The sequence below is a fragment of the Ambystoma mexicanum genome, chromosome 2q, assembly GCF_040938575.1.
Source record: "Ambystoma mexicanum isolate Mex_15411 chromosome 2q, UKY_AmexF1_1, whole genome shotgun sequence".
Taxonomy (NCBI): Eukaryota; Metazoa; Chordata; class Amphibia; order Caudata; family Ambystomatidae; genus Ambystoma; species Ambystoma mexicanum.
The window spans coordinates 70,922,802-70,937,053 of record NC_090924.1 but is presented as its reverse complement, the minus strand read 5'-3'; the positions used below and the strand labels follow the sequence as shown (position 1 = coordinate 70,937,053).

Below are 14,252 nucleotides of genomic sequence, written 5' to 3'. Positions count from 1 at the left end.
ATCTGACGGAATCCAGGCTATTACGTCAGATGCTTGGGCATTGGAGACAGTTGCCCAAGGTTACTTCTGTCTTGATATTGGGCAAATCTTCCTCGGGACCAGCCCTTGGGAGCAAAAATTACCCAATTCAGCCCAAAATACAGGTTCTATTGTGCCGAGCAGTGAACTCATGCTAGTGACAAATGACACCTTCAAAAAGTTTTAGTATTTATTCTAAACAGTGAATTTCAGCAACATCTTGGGATTCAAGTTAGAGAAGATTACAAAGCACAAAACTTGGAGAAATGCAAAATATAGAGAAACATAGAACTTAGAGAAACATAGAGAAACACAGTCTTACGCCCCTTCAATCAGCACTGGGAGACCCTGGCCCTCATAAGCTAGCTGTAACAAGCCCCGCTCGGAGGACAGCGCTGCAGGGTGCCGACAGAGCAACAGGCTCCGGACACTTGATCTTGCTCGAACCAAGTCCACAGATCGATCTCCCACCTAAGTCATGTGGGCATGCATTTTTATAATTTCGTGCTGTCAGTCCATGACGCACAGTTCTAGAAGCTTCCCTGTGCAAAATATAGGCTTGCTCATGGAAAAACCCAACTCTGTGAATTTCCACTGTGCTCCTTTCCTGTGCCCCTCCCTACTTGGAGCCCATCTGCGCGAAAGCTCAGCAATGTCTTATCAGTGCCTTCCCAGAGAAAAGAAGATTAGTTTACGAAACCATGCAGGGCTACAGTTAGAAAGGCAGAATATTCTAAGAGAAGCCCAGATGAATTAACCCCATGTGAGCAAGCTCTAAAAGGCATGCACTCATAGCTTAGTGTTCATAGCGCTTAAGATTGGCTATCTAAGCGCTATAAAGGTGCCATAATGTTCCAAACACTCCAATAATGTCTATTAGCTACAGAGCTGGGGCCTTGGCCCTGCCTGTCTATCTACAATGCATAATGTGACCTACCACTCCTACTAGGCCTGCATATTCCTTGTAGCTCACTACTGCGTAATCGAAGTGCTACAACAGACTACTGTCAGCATTTTTGGCACATACTTAGAATAAACTATTGGCTTTCAGCGGCTAATGCTGTCATCTAAAGCCCTGATTTGCAAATTTGCAATTTTGTGTATCACTACAACTTCCTGCCCTTTCTACGCACCCCTCAGTCATCCACCGGTGAACAACTCTTTGAAGTTTCCAGACCCGCTCCTTTCACAGGAGATTCTGGACCTGCTAGAGAAAGGTGCCATAGAACCGGTACCTGTAGCAGAGAGGAACAAGGGTTGGTATTCCCCCCCTACTTTCTAGTACCGAAGAAGGACTGAGACCCATCTTGGACTTACGAGAATTGATCAAATTCCTCAGGAAGGACAAGTTCAAGATGGTAATTCTCTCTCAGATCCTTCAGGCCCTCTAGCTTCAGAACTGGCCGGTATCTCTAGACCTTCAGGATGCTTATTTCCATGTGCCAATCCATCTCAAACACAGGAAATACCTGAGGTTCGCAATTGGCAACTCTCACTATCAATTTCGAGTTCTGCCATTTGGGCTGACCTCTGCCCGAGGGTCTTCACCAAGCTAATGTGGGTAGTGGCTGCAAGTCTAAGGAGGGAAGGGATCCACGTCTACCCCTACCTAGACGATTGGTTGATCAGAGCAGTATCTTCGGAACAAGCTCAGATCCAACTAGATTATGTCTGCCACTTTCTTCACAAACTGGGCTTCTCCCTCAATTTAAAGAAGTCGCAGATGATACCTTGAGAGAGACTCTAGTTCATGAGAGCGGTCCTGGACACTTCCTGGGGAAAGCCTCGCCACCAGAGGTGAGGGCTCAAGATATTCTGCAGATGGTCACCAAGTTTCAAAATGTCCAACGTCTCCCAGCCTTCGACTTTTTGAGGTTACTAGGCCTCATGGCATCCTGCATCTTCCTTGTGCCAGAGGCTTGCCTGAGAATGATATCCCTCCAGTGGGCATTAAGAACCCAGTGGTCGCAATTCTCAGGAAGAATGACAGATCTCCTTCAGGTCCCGGACAAAGTGGCTCAAGACTTTCAGTGGTGGGCCTGTCGGGAGAACATTTTGAAAGGAGAACTGTTTTCGCAACCATGGCCGGAGATAACGGTAGTCACGGATGCCTCACTCACGGGGTGGGAAGCCCATGCCAACGACTTGACCATCAGCGGTCGTTGGTCTCCATTGGAGTCCACACTACATATCAACCTGTTGGAGCTGAGAGCTATCAGATTAGCGCTGGAGGCTTTTCTGCCATCTGTACAAGGGGAAAAATGTCCTAATAATGATGGACAACACAGTGGCCATGCACTACCTCAACAAAAGAGGAGGCGTAGGATCACTTCCACTGTGCAGAGAGGCGATGCAGCTCTGGTTTTGGGCAATTCAAGAAGGAATCTCTCTATCGGTAGTTCACTTAGCCGGAGAGAAGAACTTGACGGCGGACGCTCTGAGCAGGCAGAGCATAGTCTCCCACGAGTGGGAGATAGCTCAGGAAGTCCTTCAAGAGATCTTCACCCTTTGGGGAACCCCTCAAGTGGATCTGTTTGCCACCAGTATCAACAGGAAGTGCAATCAGTTTTGTTCAAGGGAATTTCCCCCGAGAGGAGCTCTAGGGATGCATTTGTAGTGGACTGGGAGTTTCCACTTCTGTACACGTTTCCTCCGGTCCCTGTCATTCCTCAGATGATCAGGAGGTTGAGAAGATTCCGGAAGACTATGATCCTAATTGCCCCAGACTGGGCCAGGAGAACGTGGTACCCGGACCTTTTGGACATGCCCATCTGCCCTCCGATTCGTCTTCCGCACAGGGAGGATCATCTCTCGCAGAAGGGAGGTCAGGTTCTCCATCCAGACATCAGAACCCTCATCCTTCACGCTTGGTTTCTGAAAGGTTGAGATACAAGAATCGGGACCTCCCATATGACGTCATGGAGGTGCTGCTTTCGGCTAGAAGGCCAGCAACAAAGACTTTATACCGCTGCCGTTGGAACAAGTTTTGCAGCTGGTGTAGAGAAAAGAATATCAAACCCTTTTCATGCGGTACACCAATGGTGTTATCTTTTTTGCTCTATTTGGCGAATTCAGGTCTTCAAGTTGGTACGATCAAGGGCTACCTCGGAGCGCTGTCGATCTTCAAGCGCACTGCGGAGGAGCCATCATATTTCAAACTACCCCTAGTAATTCAATTTCTGAAGGGGTTAACTAATGTCTATCCCCCAAAGCCGTTTCAAGTTCCCTTGTGGGACTTGCATCTAGTCTTAAATTTCCTGATGGGTACTCCTTTTGAACCACTCCATTCTTGTTCATTAAGATTTCTCACCCTTAAAACAGTCTTACTAGTGGCTTTGACATCTGCCAGAAGAGTGAGCGAATTACAAGCTCTATCTTGCAAACCTCCTCATCCAATTTTTCACAAAGACAAAGTTGTCCTACAAGTGAAGCCTAATATCCTCCTAAAGGTAGTCTCTGAACTCCATATCAATCAGAAGATAACCTTACCTTCATTCTATCCTCCTCCCCCTCGAGGGAAAGAGGAAGAGAGGCTACATAGGTTGGATCCAAGGCGAGCCTTGAGTTTTTATATCAGCAGACTTGCCAGGATAAGGCAAGCAGACCAACTGTTTATAGGTTATGCAGGACACAAATTAGGATTGCCAATCACAAAACAAACCATTTCAAGATGGATTATTTTAGCCATTCTAGAATGCTACAAATTGACAGGGAAAGAGCCCCCTCAACACCTTAGGGCTCATTCAACCAGGGGTATTGCAGCCTCTTCGGCCCTCCAAAGAGGGGTACCGATTCGAGACATATGTGCAGCTGCCACATGGTCGTCCGCACATATCTTTACAAAATTCTACAATCTGGATTCCTCCTCTAGCCATGGGACAAGATTTGGCAAAGTGTGTTACGCTCTGTTAATTCGTAAAGGGAAATATTACAACTTTACTCCCACCTCTGTTTACACACCACTGCTATGGGAGTCTATCAAGATAAGGAATACGTCGGAGGACACAATCCCTTAGAAGAACAAGTTACTTCTTATCTTGTAACATTCTTTCGATGGGATGTTCCTCTGACGTATTCCTTATCGCCCCTCCCACCCACCCCCTCAGTAAAACTTCCCTTGTAGTTGCAGCTTACGCTCCTTCAAGGTCAATAACCAATTAATGCACAGCTACTCTTAAGCTTCAAAATGGAACTGAGCAACGGAAGCTGTGCGAGTCTATTTATACGCACGATGACGTTGGCGCCAATACAGAGGCTGTCGAGGGACACCAACTCGAGGGACATCGGCGCGCAGCGCCCTCTACTGAAAACTTTTTCCGAGGCCAGCAAACTGGAAGTAATCTATCAAAATCAAGAAAAGGAATACGTTGGAGGAACATCCCATCGAAAGAACGTTACAAGGTAAGAAGTAACTTGTTCATCTGAAGATGTGCCTTCCATGGGTTTTGAATCCAAGTCGGACAAAAAAGCTTCAGCAGATTTGTGTTTATTAAAAGAATGCAAACGACCATCAGTTATAACTCTGAATATGGCAGGGTAAATCATATAATATTTCAAGTTTTTTTCACAAGCTTTTATCTTGGCTTTGTCAAAAGCCCGCCTCCTTTCCAGTACATCTTTGCTCAGGTCTGCCAACATTATTCTGTAGCCACCCCCAAGCCAAGTCCTTAAAATCCCGGGCTCTTATTAAAATAAGTTATTTCACTGGGAACCTCAAACATTTTAAAATAAGGTGTCTTGGCTTTTCTGCTATGGATGGCTTAGGTCCCAAGGAATGATGAGCTCTCTCCAAAGAAACCTTGGAATCTAAGTTCAGTATATTTGGTAAGGTATTTTGTAAAAAGTCAATTGCATTACCTCTCTCAGCATTTTCTGGAAACCCAGCAATTCGAAGATTATTCCTTTGGGAAAAGTTTTCCTGTTCAGACAATTTCAAAGTGATCTTCTCATTTACCATTTTCAGTTCTCTCACTTGGTCTATTAATCTTTGAGTCTTCTCATCCACTATAGTCAGATGTGCTTCTGCTGAATCAACTCTCTTGACCACCTCCTGAAATTGTTCTTCTGACTTCAACAGATCTGCTTTTATCTCTGCTACATCCAATGTCACCTTGGTCAGCAATTCCAGTAACCTATCCTGTCTGCTTTCATCGCTGTCATCACTCTCCACTCCTTTTTTCCTCTTGGCTGGCTGAGTCGCCACAGGGGTATTGGGCACAGACCTATTACTTATAATAGTGAATCAGCATAGTCACATGAGCACATATGCTGCCATCCCTGGAGCTGACAGTTCTTATTTCGTGTTGTAATACCTCCGCTCCGGAGTAGATTCCAAGGTTGAGACGGCGGTATTTTCTCAAGCCCAGGTGTGATGAAAAGGTTGTGATGTACCTAGACTCTTTTGACGGCCGGATCTGATGGTACCCTGATCCTAGGTCCAGCTTGCTGAACACGGTGGCGCCGGTTAAGTCTACGATTAGTTCATCGACTGTTTGCGTAATGTGTCTTTCTCGCCCAATGGTGGCGTTCGGTAAGCGCATATCGGTGCACATTCGTACTGCTTGTGGTTGTTTAGGCTTTGCAGTCATGACCATGGGGACATCCACGGAGTGGGGCCTGTGGTCTTTTTGATTATTCAGAGGTCTTTGAGCTTGTTAAATTCAGTCTCTACTGCTGCTCTCATGTGCATATGCCTCATTTCCTAACTCCCAATTTTTAAAGTTCTTTTCAACTTTCTTCTCAAACTGAGATTCTATAATTTTTCTACTATGTGTGTTGCTGATTCTTCCATCTTGAGATGGCGGTGTGGTACATTACCCTTCTAGGATTGTTAGGGTGAGCACACTGCCTCCCTTCTTATAAATTGGGTGGATTAACCCTGATTGCTCTATGCCTCGAGTAATTTCCTTTGGGGGCATGGATATGACAGACTAGCGTGTGAGGTTTATCAGAGCCAAGATACATGTTTAAAATAGGTCGGAGGACATGGTAGAGAAGGATTGTAAACAGTTTTTCTTTCTCTCTCCCCTTCCCCCCCAGCCTGTTTTCTCCCTTGCCGGTACAAGTGGCCCTCCTGGGAACATCTCTTGCAGAAATGTGATATTTTGAATAATGGAAGAAACCAGACACTGAGCATTGGATAAATGTCTAACTCACACCAACCCGATTTCTCATAAAAAGAACTGTTTTTGTATTGTATATGTCCTGATGAGATGCACCAGATGGAATTTTTAGGCTGTTCTGGTTGCCCGAAACTCGAGTCGACATCACTATAGAGCCCCCCGCCCTCCCAGGATTGGCTCTAACTTGGGTTTTCTCACAGAAAAAATGTGGTAAATCGACAAATGTACAAGAGCAACCTCTTTTGTAACATTTACCCTGTCTTTGGCTTTCAAAAAACATTGCCAGTTTGGCCTTTTTTGAGTAAACTCGGTACTAACCCAATTGTATGGGTGTTCTGTTTACAGAACAAAGTCATCAAAACTCTGTGGCCTTTGCACAAGTACGAGTGGTGTGTTGTATGAATGGGGATGAAAGAGTATGTGAGAAATGATATGTGAGTTTTTTTTGTTGGTGTGACATATGTGTTTTTGAATCATTGACTTGTTTATGATCACTTTTCTATAGATGTGATATGTGTTTTATGCATTTTTTTTGTAAATGTTTATTACTGTTTGATCAATGAATAAAATAAATGAATTCCTACACATACTCTTTTTCTGTCTAGAACTTATACCCTCCAAGTAGGGTTGTTTGTTGGAAGGGATTATGTTGCGCTTTTGCGCATTAATTTTCATGATTAATGATTGGAGGGTTTTGCACCTATCTACGGGTATTTGCAGGTTTTGTATGGCCCATGTGGAATGGAACCCGACAGTGACAGACTGCCCAGGGTTCTATTGTGGGGTCAATGTGGAGTTTTACGGTTCTCCCTTTCAGGCATCCGATTCCTTGGAATAGCTTCCTGTGTTTGGTCAACTTGTGGTCGATATCTTTGGAGTGGATTGCAAAGGTGAACAGGATCAGTTGTCGCCTTTCGGCCGTCGGGCAGCTGAGTAGCGTCTCAATCCCAGCATCTACCACGTAGATGCGCATTCCGTAGGTAAGGCATGTCTTGAAATACCCTATGACTGGCAGGGGTTTCTTTGTGAACAGATGGACTGATTTCCGCCGTAGGGTTGCTTTGGGGTGAAGCTTGTTGAATTTACTGGTTGGCATCACATTTACCGTGGCCCTGTTGGCAATCATCATCAACATCTATACCAGGATGTCTCTGACTGTTCTCACGCAGGTGCGGTGTGACTTGTGTGCGGTCGGTTGCTGTTTGCTGGCTGAGATTGTGTGCCCATTTCCCTTCTTGGCCTGTGATTTTGGTGTGTGTGGTTCGGGGAGTGCTCGCCACTCGCTTCATCACTGCTGCTGTCTGTGTTGTCTCCTTCAATGGCTCAGGCTCGCCCTCTGTGTCTGTTACAGGTCTTTGTGGACTGTCCCCGTGGGCATTGGTCTGGCTGTCGTGGGTGGAATGGTTGAATGTTTTTAGGCCTGGGGTCACTTCTCCATACTCGGGCTCTCTCTTGCGGCGGTTGTTCCCTGCCGCTCCTGAAGTTGAGGCATACCAACGTGTAGTGGTTTACTTTTCCACACTTGTAGAACGTGGTGCCATAGGCTGGTCATGGTTCTTCTGTGTTGCTGGCCGCCGTACCATAGGCAGTCCTTGGGTCTTTTCGGGGCAGGCGCGTGCTGGGGTCTGTTTTGTCACCGTGCATTGACGGTAGTCATGCTATTGTTCGGGGTTTCTGTATCGAGCGGCAGGCGACTGATCATCTGTTCCATTTCTGCCACATGCTCGTCTGTCCTCTCTTGTTGACGTCCCATGGTGTCTAGTGGGAGATTGGTCTCGGACAGGATGGTCCTACGAAGCTTTTTCAGAGGAGAGGCCAAGTATGACTTGCTGTCTGACTACAAACTCGTCGTCTGGGAAGTCGCACCCAAGTGCCATTTCCTGTAGCCGGCCGTGGAAGTCGTCAACGCTTTCTTGTGGGCGTTGTCTTTTCTGGCTCATTTTGAAGCGTTCAAAATCCGGGCTTAGTTGGGGATTACGTTTTCTTGTTGGGACTCTTGTCGCAGACTCATAGTCGTCCTCCGTGCCGCGGTTTGGAAGCACGTTGAAGAGTCTTAACACCATGGTGCCAAGGTTGAGCATTAGGAACGTCCATTTTTCTTCATCCACAGTGATCTTGCGAGATTTTAGGTTAATTTGAAATTGTTGGACGCATAGCTCCCAGCGGAACGCTGCCCGGGGACCAAAAGGCTCAAATGGCTTCATAAACGTGTCTTGAATGGTATCTAACCACGTGGTGGAGTTTGGGTTTTGTCCTTGCACCCTGGCTGGTAACACTGTGGGGTCCGTCGCCATGGCGAATATCTGCAACAGAGCTTTTCCTTGCTGGATGTGCCACAGGGGTCTTGCCCATGCGTTCTACGTGACTGGGGCAGTGACCCTTTGTGGACGCTTGTGCCTGCTTTGCTGGAGCAGATAATGCACAGGGGGCGCAGCGGTTCTGTCCTGTCCCTGTGTGTTTTTGGGGGCCCAGGCGAGTACTCTGTGTAAGCACCTGTGTGGCAGGAACGGCTGGATGCAGCAGGCTATGGGGGGGCTTCCTTGTGGGGACGTGCACCAATAACGTGATGTAATGGGGCCAGGGGCATGCTGGTGCTTGAAATTTACTCTGTTAGCCTCAGATTATCCCACATCGCTTCCCTGCAGTGAGGAGGCAGACGTGACTCCGCGGGTGAGTCAGCGGGCCTGTGTGTGTGCAGGATCTGGACGCCAGGCTCAAACAGTGTTGAACAGTGGCTGGAGGCGCGGGTCCGTCTCGTCGCCAATGTGATAGTATGCGCGCAGAGGGCACCCTCTGGCAAGGGATCTCGGCGCGTAACATGGACAATGAGGGACACGCACTCAGTGTGGTTCTGGAGTGGTAAAGTGCCTTTTCGCTGGCTTTGACACTCCGCTTTATTAATTACATCACGTGAACCCTCATCGTCATGGCGTCCCCTGCCTCGTGATTGGGCACGTGATCATCACAGGTGTTGACCAAGGCCCTTCTTAAGGGAATTGGCGTTGCTCATGCCCTTATCTTGGACACGCGGGCTGTTACTATGAACATAATAAAGAGGACCCAGATGGGGCCTGAGTGAAGCCAAGCCAAGCAAAACGATCAAGGGCCTTTAACGAGGGCCCAGGTTCTTACCTCCTGGGCTCCTCATCATTATGGCCATTCGCACCGGTGTAGTTTCCTTTGCGGGTGCAAGCAAATGGTGTTACATTTAAAAAGGAAAAAAAGAGATGTAACCTTGGGTGCAATGCAGCTTTGCAGGTTCCAAGTCTGTTTCTCTATGTTGATGACCATCGCGTCATCAAGAGAGAAAACAGAGTAGTGACACTACGATGCTGCGCTATAGATAAGCTGATATGGTACAATATTTGGACAAGGGCGAGAAAGGCATATCGGGTGATCCAGCACAAACTAAAAGTGTTATAAAATACTATGTCGTTGGTACTTGACCCCAGAACGGTTGCACAAAATGAATCTGCAACTCTCCCCCCAATGTTGGAGGTGTGGGACGTCCCCAGGCTGCTTCTTTTATGGGTGGGTGTGCCCCCAAATCCAAGGGTTAAAATGGTCGCCCAAATTAAAGAGATTTGCGGATTTGAGCTTGAACTTGACACCTTGGTGTTGCTATTGGGCATCAAAGACTCCCAGGGCCACCACACACAGGGATCTGGAGGCTCATTTGGTTACTCATTTCTTGGATGCAGCAAGACTGGTGATAGCAAAGCACTGGAAGAGCCTGGAACAACCAGATATTAGGGAATGGTGGGCACGAGTCTGGTATGTAGCTGCCATGAGTAAAATTGATAGGGCAATGCAGGAGCGGATGCCGCAATTCCTAGCTGACTGAGCCCCATTATTCGCAAATGTAATCGCATATGTAAGTGAACACGATACCCCAATATCCTTCATAGGCCCCACAAGATGGCATAATTTTCACTGGTATAAGTTACAGAATGCGACTTAAACCACAAGCAGACACCGCCAGAAGTCACTAAGAGTTGCACTTGAATGTGTTTTTGCATGTATCATAATTGAGTATTTTTCCACCAATCTTTTTTGCTTCTATTTTTATTTGCATTTTTTATTTTCACTACGGGGCGCTTATCTCATTATCTTTTATGATTCATCATGAGCACTACTGGAATCAAGTAGAGGGATATAATGGAGGTGTGGCTGTGTCAGCCACACACCTGATGTCTTTTTTTCTGTATAAAGTCCATTTATAATGTGCTTGTTGTTGGTGCAAAGGAAAAAGTGCTTAGTAAAGTTTAAATGATAAAGTGCTTCTTTCCCATAAGGCTTCTAACAAGCCTCAAGTACTGCAAGGAATTATTTTGAGAGAATCCACAGATAGAAGCCTACATTGAATTAAAGACGCCAAGTGCCATACGTTCCATCTAGCCTGTTTGGATATGCTGAATTTTAGAGGTAACCATGATGCAATCTCCTTTGATAGAAAGCACTGTGGGATAGGCCCTAGAGTGAAATCTTTCACTCTTCCCTTTCTCCCTCTGCTCCCTCTACCTCTCCTCCCTCTTCCTCTCTCACTCTTTTTTTCCCTCTTCCTCTCCCGCTCTCTCACTTTTTATGGCTTCCAGGCGAAAATGCCTTTGAGCATCCCTTCTATGTAACTGGTTTGTATTTGCAGAGATTCCTGTGACAGTATTTGGGATTGATGGGCAAATGAATAAGATTGCAAGGTCTCGGGAGGATAGCTCCGGGGCCACGTGCTCACCTTGGAAGCAAGATGTCACGGAGCACCACAGGTTCAATCCCCGGGTTTGTGCTTGGAAACCTTTGGGTATTAAGCACATTAAAAATAACCTATCATATTGGGTACATTTGTTTTTGATGAAATGCCATGTATGGAACTTTCTAGCGCTAAATGTATGGCTTGTCTGCCCATGGGTAGTGTTTTTGGCCCTCAATTCATACGTCTGCTTTATTTGAGGATAATATAATTTTCCCTGCTTTGATCTTGACCTTTGTCCCAGATTAAGTGCTTTGTGCAGATTCAGACCTTTAAACAAATAATTGACCTGATTTTGGAACCGCCTAAAGCATGTGTATATGGTGTTTTTTTAATATTATTGAGTAAATGGCTATCCCATGGAAAGTCATTGAGGTGATACCGTTTCTATATTGATTGTTACAGATAATGCTAACACTTAGTGTGCATAGGTCCTGGTAAAAGTCCCTCAATCATTGGCTTTGTTCATGCTTGTTAATATATTGGTTATTCCACTTAGCCCGATTGTTTATTTCTGTCTTGCAGATTTTACGGAGATGATGAGGGCACTTGGATATCCCCGCCTGATCTCCATGGAGAATTTCCGCACACCTAACTTCCCACTGGTGTCGGAAGTGCTTGTCTGGCTTGTGAAAAGGTACGTAACAAAGGCCAAGACCTGGAATTACCAGCATATTCTTTGGAACCCCCTTGGTTGAGTGCCTAAACTATGCTCTATATGTGCTTTTTTTCGCCAGTTCGCCATTCCTTATTCATTTTGACAGCTGTAAATATCCTACTTGCCACAGATGCCACATGGCTCACACCAAAACTTGCTTGAGTAGATTGGTGTTGCTTTGTTTTGATCTTTTAACCAGTGAAATAATGCAGATCAGTCAGCGAGAGGTGGAAGAATGTGGATTATTCATAGAATTCACAGACGTGTCCAGTATCAGTCACGAAGGACCCATTTGCGCACAAAATTGTGGCCATCACTATGTCTTCCAACAAGCCACAAGTGCTACAGGGCCCTTTTCTGAGAAGCCACAGATGGAAGCCTTGATGGTATTAAAGAAAAGATGCAAGTATCTTGCGTTCCATCTAGCCTGGGTTTGTATGTTGCACTTGGTGGTTTAGGCATAATAAGTAAACTGGAGTGATGGGTTGATCTACTCTTATGCATTGCTGGACCCCACCACAACAACTCCTTGAACTGAGCCTACATGAGGTTCTTTAAGAGGTCCTGCACTCTTGATCTCGGATCTATCTGTATGAGTATGGCACCTATCTTCCAATGGGTGCCTTACAAATCAACAATAAAACATTAGGTAAATGCCTAGACTTTGATTGTGCTCCAGCTGGCAGGAGTAGAACTAGCCCCCCCACCCATCTCAGCGTAAGTTAATTGCTCTACAATATATGATTCTGCTTGGTGCTCTCCGGTCAGCTGTAATTACTTGGTCTTTAGCAGTAATTCTTGCTGCTTTCCGCTTCTTAATCCTTTTCCCGGTTGTGTCGGACCATGGTCTTTTCTTTTTGTGCTTTTACTTTCATCCTGTTGAGACAAACAGAGGCGTTTCACTGCACACCAGCCCTGCCAAACTTAATCTAGTCTACAACTGTTTTTCAAGACTATGGCACTAATTCTTACTATTTGCCTCAATATTTTATCGTAAACAGTGTTTGCCTATTCTAAATAATTGTATACCCCTGCCAAATCAACCTTCTTTGGCATTATGAACACAAAATAATTACCCACCTTCAATTTGACTTCTGTTTTCTGTGGTTGTCTGAAATGGGCGTGCTGTCATCTATTTTCTACTCTTTCCACACCTGATTGCACCTATCTTGGGGGAAAAAACGGCTACACACTCGAAGACATTGGGCTTCATTACGAGTTTGAGGTAGCCATGGTGCTATTAGCGCCATGGCTGCCTCCAAAATCTTGTCCTGATCCGGGTTCTGTGAATGAGTAATTACCGGGTCATTCCAACCTTGGAGGACCCGGTAATTCCTCATTCACAAAACCAATCCCCATTCACGTTTGATCCCCCATAGGGATCAATGGGAATGGGGATGGAGCTAATAACAGGCACATTAGCTCCTTGGTCCCCTTGCCGGACCCGCAAAGGACGTCTGGTGTGACCAGACGTTCTGTGCGGGTCCCGCAAGGGAACCTCGTAATAGGGTAGAATGGGTTTACCGGCACCATTACCAGTGCTGGTAAACCCATTCCCCCAACCTCGTAATGAGGCCCATTGTGTCTCTTACTACCTCCTTTTTCTGTTACTCATCTTTATCCTCTTACTTTTAGTTCTGATCAACTGTGTGTCCACAACCTTTTAGCATGAACCAGTACTTACCTTTTCCTCCTTTTCTCCCTATTAAAGGCCATGCAGACATTTCTCCTAACATAAATCAAAATCGTTACACTCAAATTGTTTTTTACTTACCTCAGTGTATTTTCTTAAATTGTCTTTGTGCACAATTTTCCATGTTTGGTTGACCCAACCATATCCTTTCCCTCATTCTCCATGGTTACTGATATCTTTTATTACTCTACGCTATTTTCTATTGTCAGCCAAGATTTTTCATCAGTGCTCTTTGTTTTCAATTTTTTTTCTTGTACCCGTTTTATGCTTCTGGGTTTATTCCCTATCCCTTTATGTTTTTGTCCAATCGTTCCCTTCCTCAATTTCTCTTTTATTCATTTTCATTTAAGATAAATCAATCATTTTCAGCTTTTCCCAAATCATTTTTCTGGTCCTGTGCCAAAAAGGTCCAAGGTCTTCCCCACGTTTTTAATCATTTTTCTTATCGTTTTTCATTTATATTGAGTACTCATTTAATTTTTGTCATGTATACTAAAACATACTTCCTTTCTTTTTACTGTGTGATGCTTTAAGGAAAGTACCACTGTATATTCCATTGAGCCCTGTATAGGTATACCGTCATCTGTGATGTTTAACCTAAATCTTTTTACCTTAAACATTACTGTCCTTCATGAATCTTATTTCATTTTGTTTGCTCCTTAATCATTCACCATGTTTCCCCTACAAGTCCCATTAATCAAAAGAGCTAATGCCGGAGGTCTACGCTTCCCCCACATAGCTCCCAAACTATGTTATGCTCTCCCTAGCAAACTTAGAGCAGAACCATCCCTCCTCATTTTTCGCAAAGCCCTCCAAAATTAACTTGTTCAACTGACACTAATGGTTCTCCAAACAGCATGATCTCTAAGTATTCCCCTCTGCTGCCCAATTAACCACTATGCCATGTATTTACTCAACTTCTACTGTATCCAATGTAATCTAAATATGTAACTAATCCACTGTAACTGCATTGCATATTCTTTGTCATGTAACCACAAGTGAAGCTGTGCCATG

The 14,252-nt window shown here is 45.2% G+C and overlaps 1 protein-coding gene across 2 annotated transcripts in view; it reads left to right on the top strand.

Moving 5' to 3' along the window:
* Positions 1-14,252, top strand: part of CLUAP1 (clusterin associated protein 1) — a 1,096,220-nt gene that overhangs the window by 99,028 nt on the left and 982,940 nt on the right. For both annotated transcript variants that reach the window (XM_069646868.1, XM_069646867.1), the window contains exon 2: positions 11,413-11,524. In XM_069646868.1, coding sequence (XP_069502969.1) covers positions 11,413-11,524 — 112 coding nt within the window. The remainder of the gene's footprint in view (positions 1-11,412; positions 11,525-14,252) is intronic.